Here is a 21,559-nt window from a genome sequence, read left to right on the forward strand (position 1 = left end):
ACCCCTGCCTCAAGCCCGCCGGGCCTGGGGGGCAGCCGCGCACGCGGGGTGGGGGCTGTGACTGGGGGTACGTGTGTGTGGGGGGGGTGTCGGGGTGTCAGTGTTGGGGGGTGTATGTGTGTGTGGCTGGGTGTGAGGGGGTGAGCGCGCGAATGAACGTCAGACTGCGAGGGGGCTTGAAAGCGGGAGCGTGTGCGCACGCGCGGGTGCTGCGCGCCCCCACAGGGCTCAGACACGCCCCGCCCCCAGGGGCGCCCCCCGCCCCCGGCTGCCAGTGGAAATCCGCAGGCCTCCCCGGGGGTCACCACAGAGATGAGGCCGCCGCGCGGCGCAGAGCGGGCCCCGTGGTGACGAGAAGGGGCGGACCATCGAGTCGGGGCCTCCACACAGCGCAGAACGGCTCCGCGGCCACCCTCCGCGGAAGCACCCGCCTCCTCCGGCTCGCCTGTATTCGAACCCCGCCGGAAGTGATGTAAGAGGGGGGCGGGGCCCGGCGGGAAGTTCGAATCTCGGCGGCCGCAGCACGGGTGGTTCCCTCCCCCCAGCGCGGGCGGGGCGCGAGCGAACCGGGCTGACGTCACGGAGAGGGGCGCGCGGGGGCCTCACGTCAGGAGCTAGGAGGTTGGGGGGGGCAAGGTGACGTCAGAAAGACATGGGGGCGGCGATGTCATGGGGCAGCCGGGTGACGCCAGAAGGATTGGCAGTGACGTCACTGCAATGCATAGGAAGGGTTGGGGGGCGTGGGTTCCTCCTGGGGCAAATATGGGGCTCCTGGGGGGAGCCGGCAGGCGTGGTCCCTTTCCCAGCTGTGGGAGGACAGTGGGGTCACAGCAAGGGATGCTGGGAGCTGAGCGCCGGGCTCTGTCCTGGCTCGGAGGAGGGGGCTGCCCCTGGACCCCGGGGTCCTCCCCTCTACCCCCCATCTCCCTTCCCCCGCAGGTGCCAACTGTGCCATGCCCAGGCCCCGCGCCCGCAAGACCACCCCCCGGCGCCGCCCCACTCGCCCCTCGCCCTCGCCCTCACCGCCACCCCCGCCCCCACCCCCACCCCGGCGCTCCCCCCGCCGCGCCCTGCCAGGTGAGTGTCCCCTCCCTGGGCTGCGGGGTATGTGCTCCCCCAGCCCCCCGCTAACGTCCCCGGTCGGGCCCTCAGGACCGCGGCGGCGCCGGTACCGCCCAGGGCAGCGAGCACTGCTGGAGATCCGCAAGTACCAGCGCAGCACGGACCTGCTCATCCGCCGCCTGCCCTTCGCCCGCGTGGTGCGTGTGTGCGCGCCCCCCCGGCATTGCCCCCACTCAGGACATTGTCTGTCTGACCCCCGCTTGAAGCCCTCTCTCCTCCCTGCAGGCCTATCTGACCCCCTCCCAAAGCCTCCTGCTCCTCCTGGTCTGTCTGATCAACACCCCCACATCCATCCCTCTCCTTCCTGTTTGATTTCCATCCTCCTGCCCCCTTCCTGGTCTATCTAACCCCCCCCCCCCCCAAACCCTGCCCCCCGCCAGCTTTTCTGACTCCCCTTCCCCCCCAGGTGCGGGAAATCTGCCTGAATTACACACGGGGGGTGGATTTCCACTGGCAGGCCATGGCCTTGCTGGCCCTGCAGGAGGTGAGTGTGGGGGCTGGCACCCCTGGGGCATGTCTGGGCCCTGGGGGGTGTGGAGGGCAGGGGAGGTGACTGGGGTCCGTGGGGGTGCCTGGGCAGGGGCGATGCTTGTGGCGGGTGCCCATGGACCGGCGGGGTATGTTGGGGTGTGTCTTTTCTGGGGGCAGGGCTATGTGGGGGGTGTCCAGGCAGGGGGCAGGGCTGCAGGGGTCTGTCTGGTTAGGGGGCAGGGCCACAGGCTGTTGCCTAGGCAGGGGGTGAGGCTTGGTGGGTTGTTTGTGTGTGGGGATTGGGCTAAATGTGGGACATCTGGGCAGGGGGTGGGGGGCAGGTATCCTGGCAGGGTTTTGTGCATTATCAGGGCAGGGGGCAGGGCCTCAGGGTGGGTTCTGTGCAGGGGGTGGAGCCACAGGTGGGGTCCAAGTAGGGGACAGAGCCTAGGTGGGGTGTGTCCAGGCTGGGAGCAGGGCTTTGCGGGTTGTCAGGGCAGGAGGCGGGGCCTCAGGGACCAGCCCCACCCCTGATGGCTGCCTCCCCTGTTGTGCCCCTTGCTAGGCGGCTGAGGCCTTCCTGGTGCACCTGCTGGAGGACTCGTACCTGTGCGCCATCCACGCCAAGCGTGTCACCCTCTTCCCCAAGGACATGCAGCTGGCCCGGCGCATCCGCGGTTTGCATGAGGGCCTGGGCTGACCTCTATGGCCCTCCAGCCAGGGCACCCCGTGGCACCCCACAGTTCCCCTGCCCTGCACTGTGTAGGGCAGGCAGCTGGGGGCTTTTAATTTGGACTAAGATGTTTCCTCCCCGCAAATCTACCCCAGGGCAGGGGGGTTTTGGAACCTTCCTGGTGCCCCCAGCCCTGTGTTTCTGCCCCCCCAACCCTGGGAGTGTCTGAGCTAGCCCCACTGGAGGGGCTCTGACCCCAGTGGGGAGTGCTGAGCCCTATGGGGAGGTCCTGAACCCCCTGTGGGGGAGAGGGACCATGGATCTCGGGGCCCTGACTTAGGCAGGGGGAGAGGAGATGGCAACAACGGCTGCTCCTGCTCCCCCTTGCCCCAGGCTCCCTAGTTGCCCCCTCCCCAGCTCTGTGCCCCATGGGATCCCTGCTTAACCCCTCCCCCCAAAGTTCCTTCTTCCATAGTTACCCGTGCCCTGGTCCCTCTTCTTCCCCATGATTTTAGCTGGGGGGTGGGGGGGTGCTTGGAGAGCTGTAGTCTTGGCGATGCATTGTTTTCTCTGCTAATTTCAGGCCAAATTAAAGCAATATTGGATTTTTCAAGTGGTGCTGGCTGTGGCAGAAATGCCAGCATCTGTCTGTCTCTCCAGAGACCTGTCTTGGTCAGCTTGGGACACTGGGGTCAAATTCCTAAAGGAGGGGGGATTTCCCTTCCTGCCTACATGACAGAAGCCTGGTTTGGAGGATGTGGGCTCTCTGGTCACCTGAGTGGGGGAGGGAAAAGCCCCTGCTCCTCTGCCCAGGTGACCAGTGATGATTTTTAAATCGGTTGGCGAGTTGCCAACACCGCTGGCTTCTCTTGGCCTGGGCTGCTGAGGTCAGAAAGGCAATACAGGGGCCTGGTCCAAGAAGAAGGGAGAAGCCATTTTTCCAGCATGGTCCAAACACCAGGACACAGGGAGAGAGTCTGATCCAACCGAAACGCTCTCTCTGGAAATCTCCGAGCCAGATCTGTACCATCTTTTGCACAATACTTGTAAGTGTTTCTAGAGCTAGTCCGCTCCCAGTGATGCATTTGCACATCAAACGGCGACCTCAGCCAGACTGTTTTGTCAGTGGTAATGCCTTGATAGCGCTCCACCTCTTATGCTCTTCTACCCCTACCCTTTGTAACCAATACCGTTCTCCTTTGTGACTGGCGTAGGAAACTTATTGAGGGGTGGGTTTAATTATGCCCAGGAGGCCCCTTGGGTCTGCGGACTAAGGGAGACTATCCTTTTGGCCCCCAACTTGGGGAAGTGCCCCAAGTTCTTGTATTGGGTCGAGTACCCGTGGGACTATTAGGCCTGTGTTTCCCCAAGGACACAGGACCTAGAAGGTCCTCTCTCGGGGTGGTGGCAGCACACATTACCCCCGGACTCTGCGGTGGGGGTCGTTGGGGGGTCTGCCAGGGCTTAGGTGCCCCTGGGGAGACGCATGGAGTCTGGCAGGAGGATGGGCGTGGTGAGGTGGGAGGATCAACGCAGGAGCTCCCCCTACTGGCCCACCAAGCCGGCCTCCAGTGACCTTGCGGCCCAGGGACATCTGCATAGCTTTGCATGTTAATAGATGTTTAAATAGCTATGGAGTGCAGGATACTATAATTAATATAATATAATTTGTATAATACAGTGCATAGCTATATATATTATGCAAGTTGTACTATATATATAGATATATATAGTAAAACTTGTATTATATGAACATTTAATAGATTTCATAGACACTAGTGCTGGAAGGGACCTCGGAAGATCAAGTCCAGCCCTCTGCCCCAGGGGCAGGAAGTCAGCTGGGGTCATAGGATCCCAGCAAGATAAGCATCCGAATTTCTCTTGAAGGTGTTCAATGTAGGTGCTTGAACCACCTCTGGTGGCAGGCTGTTCCAGACCTTGAGGGCTCGGACAGTAAAGAAATTCTTCCTTATGTCCAGCCTGAGATGGTCTTGCAGTAGTTTATAACCATTCGACCTTGTCATCCCTTGGGGCGCTCTGGTGAACAAACATTCCCCCAGATACTGATGGTCACCCCTGATAAACTTATAGGTGGCCATCAGATCACCCCTGAGCCTGCGCTTTTCCAGGCTAAAGCGTCCCATAGCTCTCAGCCTGTCCTGGTAAGGTCTGTTTTCCTGACCTCTGATCACAAGCGTGGCTCTTCTCTGGACTCTCTCAAGCTTCTCCACATCCTTTTTGAATTGTGAAGCCCAAAACTGGACGCAGTACTCCAGCTGCGGCCTCACTAAGGGGCGAATGACATCCCGGGATTTGCTTGAGAAGCATCTATGGATGCAAGCCAGTGTTTTGGTCGCTTTACTAGCTGCAGCATCGCATTGAAGGCTCATGTTCATTATATAGTTAGTTATATATAGCTATATATATAGTTATATATATGAATTATACATATATACAGTTATATACTACATAACTGCTGTAGCCACACAGATACATGCATGCATATGTACACTCATATATATATACACGTGAATATACACACGTGCATGTATCCACATGTACATACCCACATATATCCATGCACACACAGGTACATCCACGCACATACACATATATAAGCACTATTATATCTAGATACATATGTTTGTGTATGTATGTTACAGAAATTATATATATTTTAATGCTTGCATTTAAATATTAAATATCTGGAGCCAAGATAGGAAGCAGGGGGGGAGAGCCCAGCTGACTGTGACCCAGACCCCTTTGGCGGTTGTGGGGGCCAAAACAGGGGAGGAGACTTACCTGTAAAATCGTAATGATGTGACGTAATTAATACTTCTAGTAATAGTTGTCACAAATGATTGCTGTTAATCACGGTAATCATCATCATTAATGTTAATAACCAATTACGGGTAATAGCAGCTACCACGACTAATTGTAGTTGTTATAATTAATGGCAATTATGGTGAATAATTATAATGAATAGCAATTGATAAAAGCTCTGCGAATGGTACGTACATGCAAAGAATTAGTAGAGTTATTAGAAAATGAATGATTGTGATTAATATTGATCTTACAGTAATTAATCATACTAATGAGTTGCAATTAATAATAATGGTTGTAATAGTTATAACAACTTTCAATTAATGATAAGTTGTAATAATTAGTTATAATGAGTCGCACCTAAGGATACAGGTTATTATGATTAGTTATGATGACCTACACTTAACAATTATATTAATCAATTATAATAATTGATTGTAATCAGTAGCAGTTAATCAGGATAATCCATTGCAGTGCAATTAATAGTAATAATTATAATGGTCGTTTTAATTATTTGCAGTTAATGATAATGTGAGTGTTAATGATAATGTTTATTATAATTAGTTATAACAATTATTTGTAATTAATCATAGAGGTTATAATAATTAGTTACAGCAGTGAGTTGCCTCAAAGGATAACATTTATTGTAATTATAATGAGCTGCCATTAAAGACAGTTATATTATTCAGATATAAAAAAGTGATTGTAATCAATAGCACTTAATGCAATGAATCAGAAAGTCAATTGCAGTGCAGTTAATTGGAGCGATCAGTTGCAGTGCAGTTCATTAGGAAAATTGATTACAGTTAATGATAGGAGTAATAATAATGATTATTACAATGATGATGATAACAGTGACTGATCTGTGCAGACCTGTGTAATGTCCTGTGGGCGATGCCCAGAGGTAATAGGCCTTCATGGATCCTGTGGCAGCCTAATGGGTAGACACACATGACGGGTGGCCTCTCATGTGTATGAAGGGAGGCCAAGGGAGGGACTTGGCCACGAGGCTGCTGGGACTTCCTTGAAGTCCCCGCCTTGGGGCTGACGGGTGCCTGCGGAGGGATGGGACTCGCGTGCTGGGACTGCATGCTGGGAAGACATCGGTGCTGCCAGGGGGTCCAGGAGAGTCTAGGCTTCATCCAAACCAGCTTGGCCTGGCGTCTCGGGGGTTCCCTGTGGCTCCCAGCCAGACCCCCACTCACAACCAGGACCTGCCTCCTTTGCTCTAGCCTCAGGCTCCCCCAGCTGCAGCTTGAGGCCATGGCTCCTGGTCCTGTCTTTGTTGCTGTCCCCACGTGTCCCGAGTGGGAAGTCAGGATCCAACCTCCAGTCCTGACTGGTTCCTCTGGCCTGGCCTGGCCTGGCCCGGCCCCAGAGCCTGGGCACTGCTTTGCTCTGTGAGGCTCTGCCCAGGCTCTCCAGCCTCAGGGGAAACCTTGCTGCAGGGACCTCAGTGCTTCAGGGGAGGCCAAGCCGTGCACACACATGCATGCACAGCCCAGGTGTCCAGATCTCAACCACCACACGGAACCTGGGCATCTGGGTCTCTTGTGCACACAGACATGCAACCCAGACCTCTGGGTCTCTTGTACTTGAACAAAACCCAGATGTCCAGGTGTGTGTTTCTCTCTCTGTCGCATGTACATACATACACAACCCAGGTGTGTGTCTCATGCACACACAGAACCCAAACATCCTGGAGACACGCACACAGAACTCAGGTGTCTAGGTCTCTCTCTTGCATACATGGTGCTGGTTGCCTTTCAGCATTATTTCTCCTGCTGGACTCCCACAAGTGTGATCCTTTTTCGAAGGATTTCCCAAGGATAGAGGTGAGACTGTCTGGTCTATAGTTGACTGGATCCTCCTTCCTCCCCTTCTTGAAAATAGGGCCCACATTGACCCTTTTCCAGTCCTCTGGGGCTTCTCCTGAGTGCCACGAGTGCTCAAACAGCCATGGCAGTGGCTCTGCTATGACACTGGCCAATTCCTTTGGCACACTTAGGTGAAGATCATCCGGGGCTGCTGACTTAAAAACATCCAGCCCCTCCAAGTGTCTCTTCACTAGGTTGGTGCTAACAGTTGGTGGGCTGGTGTCCCTGCTGTGCTTATCTAAAACCCAGTTGGGAGATTTGTTTTGATCTATGTTCAGAAATACAGAAGCAAAAAAACTAATTGAACTCAGCTTTGTCCCTCCTGTCACCAACTGCCCTAGTCTGTCCTATAGGGGTCCTATGTTACCATGCACCTTCTTTTTGGTCCCTATGTACCTGAAGCAGGAATTATGTTGTCTTTAATTTTTGTTGCCAGCCTAAGTTTCATTGCTGCCTTGGCCTTTCTAACTGCCTTCCTACAAGTGTGAGTCAAGGAGGTGTACTCCTTGGTGGCTACCACCTGCTTCCGCAGCCTGTGTGCCTCTCTCTTTGCCCCTAGGCTTTCCTGGATTTCCCTGTTCAGCCAAAAGGGTTTCTTGGCCCCTTTCCCCCCTTTATGTGCAATGAGATTGTCCTTTTCTGCACCTGAAGGCTCGTTCCCTTGAGGAACGACCACGCTTGCTGGACTCCCATCTCGCCAATCTTGTCCTTCAGTGCCTCACTTAGTAATCTCCTGATCTCATTGAAGTTGGCCTTTCTGAAGTCTAGCACTTTTGCCCTACTGGTTGTCTTCCCCACCTTCCACCAGATAATGAATTCTAACAATCGATGGTCACTATTCCCCACGTTACCCTCTATCTGCAGATCTCCCACCAGGTCATCCTCTGGAGCAAACGCCAAGTCCAGCAAGGTGTTTCCCCCAGTGGGACTATACCTCCTGCATTACGTGGAGGTCCTGTATGCAGGATAAGAAAGGACCTATGTGAACGGTCAGATCTAGCTGACTGCTCCTCCCAGCAGATGTGAGGTGCGGTGGTCTGTAATACACCCCCACTACCAGATCTCCTCCCCCACCACAACCCCCTTGTCTTCTGACTCACAGTGCCTTAATTTCCCTCTCTTCCGATGCCATTGTGATTATAGAAGGCGTGCATTGCTCCCTGCCTCTTTCCCCTCTCTCTCTTTTTTTCCCCACTCTACAGATACATATGGACAAACAGGCATGTGCACACATGCACAGTCACAAAGACACACATGCTCATACCCACAGAGACACATGCACACACAGACCTGCACATACACACAGACATGGAAGAACATGTATGCACACATACACAGAGCCCAGGTGGTCCGGGACGCACAGAACCTAGGCATCTGGGTCTCTCTCTCATATACATGTGCATGTATGTGCACACACACACAGACCCCCTTTCTCCCCAGCATCCCCATGCACACAAAATCCCGGTGTCTGGGTTCACATACAGACACAGGCACATGCATACAGGCACATACATGCACGTGTGCACACAGATGCACACGCAGTCAGTCAGAGACGTGCATATGCACTTGGACAGAGATGTGCACACTGGCACAGGCATAGAGACATGCATACAGGTGCAAGCATGTGCACACAGTCCCAAACACACACACTGACACAAACACATACATGTGTATGTTCGCACAGATGTATGCACATGCCCATAGACACAAATGCACATATGCACGTGTACACACATGCTCATACCCACATGAACAGACATGTATGCACATGTACGCGTGTGCACACACGCATGCACACAACCCAAGCATCCTGGAGACATGCACATGGAACCCAGGCATCCAGGTCCACGGGCACAGGTGTGCACATACAGGCACGCACACAACATGCACACACGCACAGATGCACACGCACAGTCTTAGATGTATGCCCATGCACAGAGACGCACAGACACCAGGACATGCACCCACAAGCACACATGGATGCACACAGAGGCATATGCAGACACACACACACACACACACAGAGGCATATATGCACATATACCGATACACACAGGCGCGTGCATACACTTACAGATACACCAAACTCAGGTGTCCAGGTCTCTCTGGCTGTCTTTGTCTCTCTCTCTGTCACACAGGGCGTGTGTGTGTGTGTGTGCGCGCGTGTATGCATGCGCGTGTGTCCTGCACACCTGGGTTCTCTGTGTGTGTGCATGTGGGGAACTAGAGGAAGCAGCATTAGGGGGTCTTATTGCCCCCCCCACCAGGGGCTGCCTCCAAGCCCCCTCCCCCATCACTGCCTGGGCCCAGGCGTGACCATGACCCCCACTGACGCAGGGATCCCCCCAGCCGTTCCCATAGCGACATGGGAGGGGCACAGGGGTCAAGAGCGATGGAGATGGAGCCAATAACACCTCAAGGCCGGGAAGAGGTGGGGTAGGGACTGGGGATAACAGCCCCCGCCTACCCGTGAGATGTGGCTCGCTCTGGGGGGCACGTGGCGGCTGAGTAGAACAGGGCTAGGCGCTGTCGCTGGCTCGGGCACACGTGGCTGTGGGTCACGGCCAAGATTGCCACATCACGGGGGCTGGTATAAAGCCTGGGTCCCAGCCTCACGGGGCCCAGCCATGCTCACAGCTTTCCTCCTCCTCCTCCTCCTCCTGCTGCTGGGCCTGGGCCTTGGCTTGGGGCGGCAGCGGGGGGCCCTACCTGGCCCCCTAGCCCTGCCTCTGCTGGGCCACCTGCCCCACCTGCTGCACCCACACCTGCCCCAACACCTGCTGCGCCTGGCCCAGCGCCATGGGCCCCTATACTGCCTGCATCTGGGCAGCCGTGGTGAGTCTGCTCTGGGGCCCCCGACCCTCCCATGGACCTTCCCAGACTTGGGGACCCTCCAGACCCTTCCCAAGCCAGCCAGAGTCCCTCCAATGGGATCTCCCAGCCTTGGGGACCCTCAGCCAGGTCTCCATTGCCCCCCACATGGACCCTCCCAGCCTTGGGGTTGCAACCAGGACCCCACTATGGAATCTCCCAGCCTTAGGGACATCCAGCCAGACATCCCCCCCTCACCTTGGGGCCACCCCCAGGCAACCAGGGTCCCCCCATGGGATCCCCCCAAGCCAGGCTCCCCACCCCACTACGGACCCTACCAGGCTTGGGGTTCCCCCCCTGAGACTCCCCTCAATCAACCAACCCCCATGAGATCGCCCAGCCTTGGGCGTCTCCCCCACAGCCAGCCCTTGCCCCATGGAGTCTTTCAGATGTGGGGTCCCCCCCAGCCACCCACCTCCCATAAGGGCATCTAGCTTTGCACTCCCCCCAATATGTCCCCTCTCCTGAGCCGGAGCACCCCCTCACATCGGGACTCCCAGCCTTGGCATCCCCCCATATCTCCCCTCCACTCAGCCAGCCCCCACCAGGGTCCCCTCCCATGCATCTTTGGGCTCCCTTCCCCTGCTCAGCAACCCCCACTAAAATCCCCTCCCCCTACTGGGACTCTTAGCTTTGGCATCCCCCTAACCAGGCCCCCTCCCAAGCTCCTCAGCCCCCAATAACCCTGCCAGCACCTCTCTGTGACCCCCCCCCCCAGCTACCCAAAGCCCCCAGCCCCTGCCAATAGGGGCTCCCAGCTTTAGGGTCCCTCATATCACCCCCAACCGTGGCCCTCCCTGTAATCCTTCATCTTCCCCCATGCCCCTTCCCATGGCGAGGCTCCTGGGTGGGCCCTGGGGGTGAAGGGCAGAGATGGGGGCAGGGCCTTGGGGGGCTCTGGGGGAGGAGGGGCACTCACAGCCCCCCCCCCCCCCCGCTTCCAGATGTGCTGGTGCTGAACACGGCCGAGACCATCCGCGAGGCATTGCTGCGGCACTGGGGGGACTTAGCTGGACGCCCCCCCAGCTACCTGGGTGACTGGGGTCGGGGGTGGGGGGGCTTTGGATTCTGGGAGGGAGTAATGGGGGTCACAGGTAGTGCTGGGGGGTGTTGGGTGGACTTGGGGGATTATGGGGAGGTCTCAGGGGAGGCTGGGGGGCCTAAGGGGACTGGGGGAACCAGGGGGTCTCTGTGGGGGCTTGAGAGGGGGTTGTGGTGGTCACAGAGGGTCGAGAGGGCTGGGAGAGGTTGCAAGGGGCAATGGTGGGGACTGGATGGGGCTGGGGGCTCTGGGCTGGGTTATGTGGGTTGGGCTGCAGAGTTCTGGGAGTCTCTGCCATCTGCCCCAGCTGATCCTGAGGCCCCCCCCCACAGGGGCGCTGGTGTCACTGGGGGGTCAAGATCTGTCGCTGGGGGATGTGGGGGAGCCCTGGCGTAGGCAGCGACGTGCTGCCACCTCAGGGCTCCTGTGGGCGCAGCGGCAGCGCCTGGCCCCGATCCTCGCTCGCCGTGCTGCTGGCCTTGCCCGCGTGAGTCCCACCTGGGAGCCCCCCCGCTTGGGCCCCCCTAAACTCCCCTGCCCTCAAGACCTCCCTCGAAATCCTCCCCTCTTGGAACCCCCCCTTGACCCCCCCCCAAGATCCCCCACCAAGACCACCCTTGGACCTCCCAATCAGGACCCCCAAACCTCCCCTGGGATTTCCCCACCCTGGATCTCCTGACCCCCCCCCAGGACCCTCCCTCGAGTCCCCCCCAGAATCCCCTAGGATTCCCTCCTTGGGGAACTTCCTAGAAGCCCCCCACCAGCAGGACCCTCCCATGGGACCACCCACCACCACCCCCAGCCAAGACCCCCCAGGAGCCCTGCAGCCCCAGCCCTGAGACCCTCCTCCAGAGCCAACCCCCAGCTCTGCCCCCCGGCTAGGCTTACAGCCCCCCTGGGACTCCTCCTAACCCCCACCTCCTGGAATCACCCTGGGCAGCCCCCGCAGGTTGCCCAATCCCCATCATCACCCCAAGAGCCCCAGCCCCACTCCCAGAGCCCTCTTAAAAATCCTCCCAGCCCTGGGACACCCCTGGAGCCCCCCAGCCCTGAGCTTCCCCCCACCCCGCAGTGCCACCCATCCTGGACCCTCCAGGCCTGAGATCCCTCCGGGGCTGACTCAGGCCTCATCCTCTTAGGTCCCCTGACCCCCAGACTCCCCCTCTGGGGCAGCCCTGCCTATAGGGGGGTTCCCTTCTGTAGTCGAGGCCCTGGGGGATCCCCCCACAGCTCCTCCAACCTGCTCTGCACCCCCCCCCCCCAGATTTTCCGTAGCTATGAGGGGGCGGCCGTGGACTTGACCTCTCACTTCACCCTGCACACTGCCCACGTCATTTGTGACCTCATCTTCGGGCCTATGGTGAGAGCTGGTGGGGCAGGAGAGGGTTCGGGGACTCAGGCATCCGGGGGCTCTAGCTCACCCCAGGGGACTTCTAGGAGGGTGGGGAGTGAACCTAGGTTTTTCGGGGATCCCAGCTTACCCCAGGGAACTCTAGGGATCCAACCCAGGTGTCCAGGGGCCCTAGTTCACTCCAGAGGACTATGGGGAAGGCAAGGCATGAACCCAGGCATCCTCTCCCCTCACAGATGCCATCGGAGGCCGAGATCCGGGACTTCACGGCCTGCATCACGGAGCTGGTGCAGCTGTGGAGCTGCATCTCCATCCAGGCGCTGGACACTGTGCCTCTGCTGCGGGTGAGGGGGGGTCCTAGGGGCTGATGTGGGGGGGTCCAGCAGGGGGTCACTAGGGAGTACTGTGCTGTGGGCAGCGCTTTCTCCCCTCCAGTGGGCACTTGTTTGCAACATGGCAGGCAAGGCTACTGCAGCCCCGTAGGGTGATGTGTGACACTAGGGGGCACTGCGGGGCTTGGGGAGGGTCCAGCATGGGGCTGAGTCGCAGTTTTGGGGTCCCCCCCTAGATTCTGCCCAACCCATCCCTGCAGCGGCTGCTGCAGGTGGTGGAGAAGCGTGACGCCTTTGTGCGGGCCCAGATCCAGCGGCACCAGGTAGGGTCTTTCCCTGGGGTGAGAGGGTCTCATGGGGGGTGGAGGGGTCTGGAGTCCAGGCAGTGGGCTCTGAGGCAGTACAGAGGGGTTCCCTGGTGTGGAGGGGGGTGCCCAGGGGTGAAGGGGGGGTCCATATAGTGGGGGGGGGTTCTTGGGGGTTCTGATGGGGGCAGTAGGGTCCCTGGGGGTAGGGCAGAATCCCTTGGGGGGGTCCCTGGAGTGTGAGGGGGTCTCTTGGGTAGGGGAAATTCCTTGGAGGGTCCCTGGGGCAGGGAGAGGGTCTATGTGGGGGGGTCACAGCATCCCTAGGGGGGAACCGTGGGTGGTGGTGGGGTCCCTGGAGTATCCCCGCAGGTAGAGAGGCGTACCTGGGTGGTCTCCAGGGATAGGAGGCTCCCAAGGGGGCAGTCCCTGGGAGCAGGGCCGGGTCCTTGAGGGCAGAGGGGTTCTTGTGGGGGTGGGGCCTGGGGAGGTCTCCAAACAATGTGGGGGGAAGGTTGCTGGGGTGTCCCAGGCTCCCTTTCTGCCACGCCAAGGAATCTCTGGAGCCAGAGAGGCCGCGGGACGTGGTGGACCACCTGCTGCTGGCGATGGGGGACCTGGGCCCCAAGCGGCTGCACATGGCTCTTGTTGACCTCTTCATCGGTGGCACTGAGACCACGGCTGCGCTGCTGGCCTGGGCCTGCGCCTTCCTGGTCCGTCACCCCGAGGTGGGTGGGGTTGTGGGGGAGGCTGTGGCTGATGTGTGGGGCTGTGGCTGGAGCTGTAGAGGAGCTCAGGGGAACCTAGGGGGCTGGGTGGGGGCCCCCAAAGGGCCACGGAAGGGTTGGGTGGTTCCCAAGGGGCCTGGTCATAGGGGGCTGGAGGGATGTACGGTGGTCTAGGTAGGGTTGTGGAGACCCCAGGGGGCCAGGGCTGCAGCTGTGGGGGACTTAGGATCCATAAGGACCCAGGGGGCCACAGGGGGGTCTCACCCATGCCCCCCACCCCCCAGGTGCAGGACAGGATCCATGCAGAGCTGCAGGATGTGCTGGGCCCCACGGCCCCCCTGAGACCCCGTGACCGTGACCGTCTGCCCCTGCTCAGCGCCACCCTGAACGAGACCCTGCGTCTGCGGCCGCCTGTGCCCCTCGCCCTGCCCCACCGCACCACCCGCCCCACCAGGTACCCCCTGCACCCCACAACCCCCCCCCACCCCATTCCCTGGGCTGTCCTGCCTCCCAGGGGGTAGGAACTGCCTGTGTTGCAGGGGGGAACAGCTTGGAAAGGGGCCACGGGGCAGCTCCACGGAGTGTCGAGACCCCCGAGCACATGGTGCTGTCCTGTGCCCCCCTCCAAACCATTCCCCCCTGCGACACTGGCTTTGACCTACAGGTTCCTACCCGCCCTTGATGCCATCACCCAGGTGCTCCCCTGCCTTGCTCGTCCAACCCACTGACCCCACCCAGTGTCCCCTCTCCAAACCATTGGACCCTGCAACACCAGCTCTGACTCACAGATTCCTACCTACTGGTGCCACAGCCCTGGGTGCCCCCGCATCTGCCCCCCTAGTAATCCTTGCCCTGCCCTTCCAACCCATTCATCCCCCTCACATCCCCCCTCCAAACCATTCACCCCTGCAATGCTCACTTTGAGCCATAGGTTCCTACCCCCTTCCCTCCCCATGTCACAGCCCTGGGTGCCCCCCCATGTTGTCTCCTGCCCCCCCAACCCTACTGACCCCCCCTATGTCCCCCCTCCAAACAGTTCCCCTCTGCAACACTGGCTTTGACCCATAGGCCTGCCCCCTTGATGCCCCCTGCTCCTCCAACTCACTGACCCCTAGTGTCCCCTCTCCAAACTCTCCCCTCTGCAACACCAGCAGTGAACCACGGGTTCCTACCCCCCTATGGGCCTGGGTACTTCCCATGCCAGTCCCAACAACCCCTCTGCCCCCACAGTGTGGCCGGCATGTCCATCCCCCAGGACACCATTGTGATCCCCAATCTCTTCGCTGCCCACCATGATGAGACCAAGTGGCTGGAGCCAGAAGAGTTCAGACCAGGTAGAGGGCTGGAGAGGGGGTTGGACTGGCCCCCGGACGCCTGGGTACGAGGATGCCTGGTTCCTACTGATGGCCCCTCACCCAGACACCTGGGTTTCCACCGATGGTGTTTCCCCTTCCAAAGGCTTGGGCCCCACTAATGGCACCCAATTCCTGGATGCCTGGGTCCCGGCTGATGGCACCACTCTCCCAGATGCTTGGGTTTCCACAGATGTCCTCCCCTGGCCCCCAGACACCTGGGGCCCCAGTGACAACCTCATCCTCCCCTGGGTCTTGGCCGATGGGATCCCTCAGGTATCTGGGCACCAGTTGACTTGCCCCCCCATCTACAGAGCGGTTCCTGGCTCCAGGGGCACTGCGGGACCTGCTGCCATTCAGCTGCGGAGCCCGGGCCTGCCCTGGGGAGGCACTGGCCCGGGCCGAGGCCCTGGTGACGCTGGGCCGGCTGCTGCGCGAGTTCCGGCTGGAGCCTGCGGTGCTGGGCACTCTCCCAGCCCTGAGCGTCGTCAGCTTTGGCATCGTCCTGCGCTGCCCCTCACTCTGCCTCCGCCTTGTGCCCCGCCCCCGGGCCCCGCCCCCTGCGAGAGGCCACACCCTTGTGACTCCACTTCCTGGAGTTATGACGCCACTCCCTGGGGAACTCCCGTGACTGCCCCCCCTGGGGACCCCCATGGCTCTGCCCCCCAGGGGAGCTCACCTACTGCCCTTGTGACCTCATGAATTCCCCCCGCAATCGCCATGACCTCGTGACCTGCATCCCTCTGTGATCCCATCCCCTGGGGCCTTGACCCCACCCCCATGGGCATCCTGCTGCTCCCTCCCGCCACTCTGTGACTCTGCTCCCTAAAGTTGTCCCCATCCCATGACATGACCCCACACCTGTGACCCCACCCCTTTCAGGCATTACTCCACCCACCTGGGGAATCCCCCATATGCCTGCCACCCTGTGACTCCATCCCCTGTGGGCTCATTCTACTTTCCCAAGGGATCCCCTCTTCCCCCTACCTCTGACCTCTTATGCCTCCATCCAGGGGTCATTCAACCCCTTCCCTTACCCCCCAGTGCCAGTGACACATCCAGCCTGGATAAACCCTTTATTCCTTCCCCCCCAAATATATATATATATAATCTCTATAACCTCATCTCTCTCGTTCGCACTGTACAAGCCCCTCCTGCCCGCCAAAGCCCTGCCCCCTTCCTCTTAACTCTGCCCACTCCCCCAGGCCCCATTTGGCCTGGCATCCCCTGCTGCCCCCCTAGTAAAGCTGCTGTCTGCCCCTTCTGGGTTTTTTTGGGGTGCCCCCAGAGACCTCCCCCTGGCAGTGCTGGGACCCTGTGGGGTGCTGCCACGATGCCTGGGCTCCATCCCCCAAGGAGGTGGATCTGGGAGGGTCTCCTGGTTGGGGGAGATGTCCATGGAGGCCTCTGTCTGTCTGTCCATGGGTCTGTCCGTCCATCCATCCGGGCCCTGCTCAGCTGCGCCGGGGCCGGATCTTCATCTCAGTGAAGGGGATGGAGAACTCAAAGCCTTTCCAGTTGTACCAGTTAATTCCCTGCAGGAGGAGGGGAAGGAGAAGGGGTGAGAGATGGACAGACTGACAGGCCCATCCCACTTACCCACAGTGCCCAGTGGTCTCTATCAGGGCTATAGGGCCTAGATCCCCTCCCCTCTGGATCTGGCAGTGTCCAGATCCAGAGGGTCCCTGCTGTCTCCAAGGTCCCCCTCCCCTCTGCTCTATATTGTCCCCATGGTTGATATCATTCTTGTACAGCCCGGGCCATGTTGGCCCCCAAAGATTCTTAGGATCCTTGTACGGCCTGCCCCTGCCTCCCCCAGGGTCCTGGCTCCTCCCCGCAACCCTGTATGATGCCCACCTCAGTCTGTGCTGGGTCCATAAGGCCCAGCTCCCCCTTCCTGCGGTCCACATTGTCCCCATATGGCCCCCTCGGCTGACTCCCCCCGTGGTCTGCGTCTTTTCCACATGGCCTGGTGCCTCCCCCCAGTCCCTCTCTGACCCAGTTCTCACCCCCATAACAATCCATATAATCCCCATAGGGCCCAGTCCTCTCCTCACAACACATCCCTCGTCCATATAGCCAATGTACTGCCTGGTGTTCCTCCAGGATACAGCCCTCTTATGGTCCATACGGCTCCTGTATGGCCCAGTGTGCCTGCAGGGCAGCGCGGGCAGGTACCTGTTGGTCCTTGTTGTTGCCGTACATGCCATTGAGGTTGGCAAAGTGGCAGTTGTGGTACCACCAGGCCCCGCGGTAGGAGACGGCGCACGAGATGATGAGGCGGTTGGGGTCGTGGTCCCGCGTCGAGAACACGCTGCCCGAGTGGTAGCTCATGGCATCGCCTGCGGGCAGGGGCTGGTCAGCCTGGACGCCTGGGTTCTCACCTGTCTCCCTGCAGGCCCTCTGTGCCCTCCCAAGACCTGGGGTGACTGCCATCCCATGGACACCCCCCTGCCTTCCCCAGATCCTGGGAACCCCCTCCATGCCCTCTCCAAGACCTGGGGTGATTCCCATCCCCCATGGACCCCCCTGCTTCCCCAAGACCCTGGGAACCACCCCCATACCTCCCAAGACCCTTGGGACCACCTCCCCCAGCTCCTAGGACACCCCCTTGGCTCCAGGGACTCCCACCTCCCCTCCAGGTCCCAGAGACCCTCTATCCCTTCCCCTTAGGCCCCATGGACCACCCCCTCCAAGGCATGAGGACCTGCCCACCTTCCCCAAGAGCCCAGGGCTCCCCCCAGAGGCCCCCAATGCCCTCAGACCTCAGCTCCCCCCATCTCCCCTGGACTCCATAGTGACCCCCCCACTCTTCCAGGCCCCCAAGGAATCCTCCTCCCCCCTCCAAGACCCCGGAGATTATCCATCTCCCTCAAAATGTCAGCCCTGCCCCCAAGACACTAGGGACTCCCCCTAAGCTTGAGCAACACCCCCCATGGGCTCCAAGAATGCTCCATCCCTGCTTGTTCCTGCAGTGAACTCCCAATTGCCGCAGAGGCCAGGGATCCCTTATCCCCCACAAGGCTTTGGCTCTCCCTGTCTCCTCTGGTGCCAGGAATGCCCCATATCCCCCCCTCAGACCCTAGGGCCCCCTCCATAGGCTCCAGGGACCCCCCTCATGGGCTCCAGGGACCTCCCCATGCCTCCAGTCTTAGGATGACTCCCCAAGAGCCCAGGGATTCCCCCCACACTGCCAACTGACCAGCGGTACCACGGTAGGACCCCAGATGCAGGCGGTAGTGCTCGCTGGGGGGGTCCACGCGGAAGTGGCTGTAGATGGCGTGGGCGGCCTCGGCCCCTGCCCGCAGGTCCACTCGCAGCTCATAGTCACCGGCCGAGGTCAGTGCATGTAGTGCATCATTACCTGAAAGGCAGGGACCCAGACACCTGGTTTTTCCCCTGGCTCTGGGAGCAAGGGGGTGGGGGGTGATGGGGGCGGATGCCTGGCTTCTCCCCAGCTCTGGGAGGGGAGTGGGGGCTGAGGGTTAGGATAGTCGTTAAGGGCTGGAAGGGACCTTACAGATCATCGGGTCCAGCCCCGCTTCAGTGGGCAGGAAAGACACCTGGGGTCAGATGACCCCAGCAAGTGGGCATCAAGATGCTTCTTGAAGATCACCAGGGTGCGTACCTGTACCACATCTGGGGGGACCCTGTTCCAGACCCTCAGCACTCGACTTGTAAAGTTTTTCCTTATGTCTAGTCTGAAGCAATCTTCAATCAATTTGTGCCTATTATTACTTGTCCTATTATTTCTTGTCCTCCCCTGGGGGGCCTTGGTGAACAGATGCTTCCCCCAAGCCTTGGTGTATGCCCCTGATATAGGCTGCCACCAAGTCCCCCCGAGTCTTCTCCAAAAAAATGAACGGAGAATGTGGGCATCGATCCCACTACCTCTCACATGCTAAGTGAGCACTCTACCACTTGAGCTAATTCCCCTTCCTATAAAATAGCTAGCTGACAGGCAGACTTGAACTGGCAACCTTGCAGCCACCAGCTTGCAACTCTGGCCCTTCAGCCACAGAAGAGGCTTGCTAAAAAGTATGGAACGCTTCATGAATTTGCATGTCACCCTTACACAGGGGCCATGCTAACCTCTGTATTGTTCCAATTTTACTATACATGCGGCCAAAGGATGCCTGGGTTCACTCCAGCTCTGGGCCCAGGGTGAGGGCTGGGGTGCCCAGACACCTGGGTTCCCTCTAGCCATGGGAAGAGGGGAGGGGAGGGGTCCTGGGTTCCTCTCAACTCTGGGAGGGAAGTAGGGGCTGGGGGCCTGGGTATTGGACTCTTGGGATCTCCCCCAGTGACAGCAGGGGAGTCGGGGCTGGGATCCCGGACATCTGGTTTCTTTGGGAGGGCAGTAGGGGATGGTAGGTCAGAGACGTGGGGCTGGGGACCTGGATGCCTGGGTTCCCGCCAGCTCTGGGAGCAGGGCACTGGGGGCTGGGTGCCAAACACCTGGGTTCTGGGGACTCACCCAGCCAGAACTCGCGGGAGAGGTCGCCAAAGCCCTGGACGTAGTCCTGCCAGTCACGCCAGAAGTCGGTTTTCCCGTTCATGCGCCGCTGAAACACCTGGGGATGTGGGGGCGGGGGGTCACAGACAGCCTGGCATGCCCCTCCAGGGGACATCCCCTCCTGCCCCCCATCACCCCCAGGGGAAGTGGGCGAATCCTTCTGTGAGGGCATGCTGGGGTCTGGGTCTGCAGCCAAGCACACCAATGTGGGCACATGTTCACGGGGGTGTGGGCTGCATGTTCCCATGAGTGTGCACATGTGTGTATGCACATAACAGTGAGCGCACATGAGGGTGTGCTGCTGGGGTGAATATGTGAATTTTTGTGAGTGTATGCACATGCGTGTCTATGTTCCAGATACCCGGGTTCTGTGTGTGTGTGTGTGTGTGTGTGTGTGTGTGTCCTGGGTTCTGTGTGAATGTGTGTTTGTGTCCCAGACACTTGGGTTCTGTGTGTGTGTGTGTGTGTGTGTGCAGGAAGCAGGGTGTTATGGGGGATGTGGGGAGCTGAGCTGAGGAGGAACAATTCTTGTGTGTCCAGGATACCTGGGTTCTGTGTGTGTGTGCATGTGTCCCAGATGCCTGGGTTTTCTGTGTGTCCTGGATACCTGGGTTCTGGATATGTGTGTGTGTGTGTGTGTGTGTGTGTGTGTGTGTGTGTGTGTGTGTGTGTGCACATGTGCACACATGTGCTGGATGCCTGGGTTTGGTGTGTGTACTAATCCTTATGGGAAGATGTGAACATGCCAATGACGACAGGTGTGCAAGAGTGCATATATGCAGGACCAGCATGCAGCTCAGCCCATGAATGCTTGTGTGACAAGTGTGCAAATCCTAACGAGAATCCGCCCATTGTGTGAGTGCTCAAATGCTTCTGGGAATGCAGCTGATCATGAGTGCACACAAGGGTCTGTGGGCTGAGCTTGGCAATCGGCACACGTGTGTGCACAAGAAGTGTTCAAATCCCTCTGTGTATGCATGCGTGTGTGTGTGGTGGGTGTGTGTGTGTGTGTGCACATGTGTATATTCTGCACACATGTGTGTCCCCCCTTGCACACGCACCAACCAGCCACCGCCATCTGTGTCCATGTCGCAGTAGACCCTCAGGGGTTGGTCCCGTGCACCGCCCACATACACGGTCATCTCCCGCGACTGGCTTGGCCCATTCAGCAGCTCCTCAGCGCAGTCCCGGGGGAATGGGTACATCAGGCGCCCTGTAGGTCACAGCGCACCATAGGGCTTGGGCACCCAGACTCCCACCCTGCAGCTCCCCCCCCTTCCCAAGAAACCCAGGTGTCCAAGTACCTGCCCCATTCCTCTTTGAGTCACAGGATAGACCCCAGGTGTCCAGACTCTCAGGCCCCTCCAGCTCTAAGCCCCAGCCCCAATTTCCTCCCAGAGACCCCATGCTTCCGGACTTCCAGCCCCCACTGCTCCCAGACACCCTCCCCTCCCAGAGAACCCAGGTGTTGGGGGTCCTGGGCCTAACCCCCCCAGACACCTCTAAATTCTGGTTAGGGAACCCAGGCATCTGGGGCTCCAGCCCCACCCCCTGCTCCCACCCCCAAGACCCTCTTCCCTTCCCAAAGAGCCCAGGTGTCCAGGCTGTGCACCCACCGGTGGTGAAGGAAGTGGTGATGGGGGCACCAGGAGTACCTCCCCGCAGCACCTGCACTTGCACACGGTACCGGCTGGATGGGTCCAGGTCCTGCAGCTCGTGGGAGGCAGCAGTTGCAGCCAGGGGCACCTCCTGGAGGGGGTAGGGGGCACAGTGAGCCTGGATGCCTGGGTTCCCTGAGAGTGGGGGGTTGTGGGGAGGGGGTTACCTGTGTGATGCCAGAGGGGCCCTCATAGACTAGCAGGTAGCCATCAGGGGGGTTGTGGGGTGGGGTCCAGACTAGATGGGCGCTGCGGGAGGTCACGGCTATGGCTCGGAGGTCGCGGGGGGCATCTGACCCTGTGAGGAGGGGCTGTTAGAGCGAGGCCATCCCTACCCACCTCCAAGACCCCAGCCCTGGCTTCCCAAAAGGGCAGGGGCTCCTGACCCCCTCCAGCAGGTCATCCCCAACCCCCCTTTCACCTCCTCCCCAAGCCTCT

The 21,559-nt window shown here is 59.2% G+C and overlaps 3 protein-coding genes and 1 pseudogene across 5 annotated transcripts in view; 2 read left to right on the top strand and 2 right to left on the bottom strand.

Annotated features, from left to right (window-relative positions):
* The first annotated feature begins 239 nt into the window (after positions 1-239).
* CENPA (centromere protein A) lies at positions 240-2,879 on the top strand. Of its 3 annotated transcripts, none has more exons than XM_059715269.1 (5): positions 240-472; positions 940-1,077; positions 1,153-1,259; positions 1,529-1,606; positions 2,159-2,879. In XM_059715269.1, the coding sequence occupies exons 2-5, from the start codon at positions 954-956 to the stop codon at positions 2,291-2,293; spliced, it is 444 nt and encodes a 147-aa protein (XP_059571252.1). In that variant the 5' UTR covers positions 240-472; positions 940-953; the 3' UTR covers positions 2,294-2,879. The 3 variants fall into 3 exon arrangements, with proteins under 3 accessions (XP_059571252.1, XP_059571253.1, XP_059571251.1); XM_059715270.1 differs by lacking the exon at positions 240-472 and adding an exon at positions 483-636; XM_059715268.1 differs by lacking the exon at positions 240-472 and adding an exon at positions 483-621.
* Positions 2,880-9,416: 6,537 nt separating this feature from the next.
* LOC102575314 (steroid 21-hydroxylase) lies at positions 9,417-16,066 on the top strand. The gene is made up of 10 exons (XM_059715249.1): positions 9,417-9,801; positions 10,782-10,871; positions 11,212-11,366; positions 12,144-12,239; positions 12,467-12,574; positions 12,799-12,885; positions 13,422-13,595; positions 13,880-14,049; positions 14,826-14,929; positions 15,262-16,066. The coding sequence occupies exons 1-10, from the start codon at positions 9,441-9,443 to the stop codon at positions 15,576-15,578; spliced, it is 1,662 nt and encodes a 553-aa protein (XP_059571232.1). The 5' UTR covers positions 9,417-9,440; the 3' UTR covers positions 15,579-16,066.
* Positions 16,067-16,107: 41 nt separating this feature from the next.
* Positions 16,108-21,559, bottom strand: part of TNXB (tenascin XB) — a 69,028-nt gene continuing 63,576 nt past the window's right edge. Inside the window, exons 52-58 of the mRNA XM_059715232.1 lie at positions 21,289-21,419; positions 21,080-21,212; positions 20,525-20,676; positions 19,425-19,521; positions 18,150-18,311; positions 17,126-17,289; positions 16,108-16,482 (exon numbers count right to left, since the gene is read on the bottom strand). Of these exons, the coding sequence (XP_059571215.1) occupies positions 16,402-16,482; positions 17,126-17,289; positions 18,150-18,311; positions 19,425-19,521; positions 20,525-20,676; positions 21,080-21,212; positions 21,289-21,419 (920 nt within the window). The 3' untranslated portion in view covers positions 16,108-16,401. The remainder of the gene's footprint in view (positions 16,483-17,125; positions 17,290-18,149; positions 18,312-19,424; positions 19,522-20,524; positions 20,677-21,079; positions 21,213-21,288; positions 21,420-21,559) is intronic.
* On the bottom strand, positions 18,982-19,081 carry LOC132244266 (U6 spliceosomal RNA; annotated as a pseudogene).

Source organism: Alligator mississippiensis, chromosome 11, assembly GCF_030867095.1.
Source record: "Alligator mississippiensis isolate rAllMis1 chromosome 11, rAllMis1, whole genome shotgun sequence".
In the NCBI taxonomy this organism is placed as follows: Eukaryota; Metazoa; Chordata; order Crocodylia; family Alligatoridae; genus Alligator; species Alligator mississippiensis.

Excerpts from the sequence above, each read along its gene's own strand:
- CENPA (XM_059715269.1), top strand. The coding sequence starts at position 954 with ATGCCCAGGCCCCGCGCCCGCAAGACCACCCCCCGGCGCCGCCCCACT. Across the intron at positions 1,078-1,152 it reads CCCCCGCCGCGCCCTGCCAG|GACCGCGGCGGCGCCGGTAC; the intron begins GTGAGTGTCCCC and ends TCGGGCCCTCAG. Across the intron at positions 1,260-1,528 it reads GCCTGCCCTTCGCCCGCGTG|GTGCGGGAAATCTGCCTGAA; the intron begins GTGCGTGTGTGC and ends CTTCCCCCCCAG.
- LOC102575314 (XM_059715249.1), top strand. The coding sequence starts at position 9,441 with ATGTGGCTCGCTCTGGGGGGCACGTGGCGGCTGAGTAGAACAGGGCTA. Across the intron at positions 12,575-12,798 it reads ACACTGTGCCTCTGCTGCGG|ATTCTGCCCAACCCATCCCT; the intron begins GTGAGGGGGGGT and ends GTCCCCCCCTAG. Across the intron at positions 13,596-13,879 it reads TCCTGGTCCGTCACCCCGAG|GTGCAGGACAGGATCCATGC; the intron begins GTGGGTGGGGTT and ends CCCACCCCCCAG.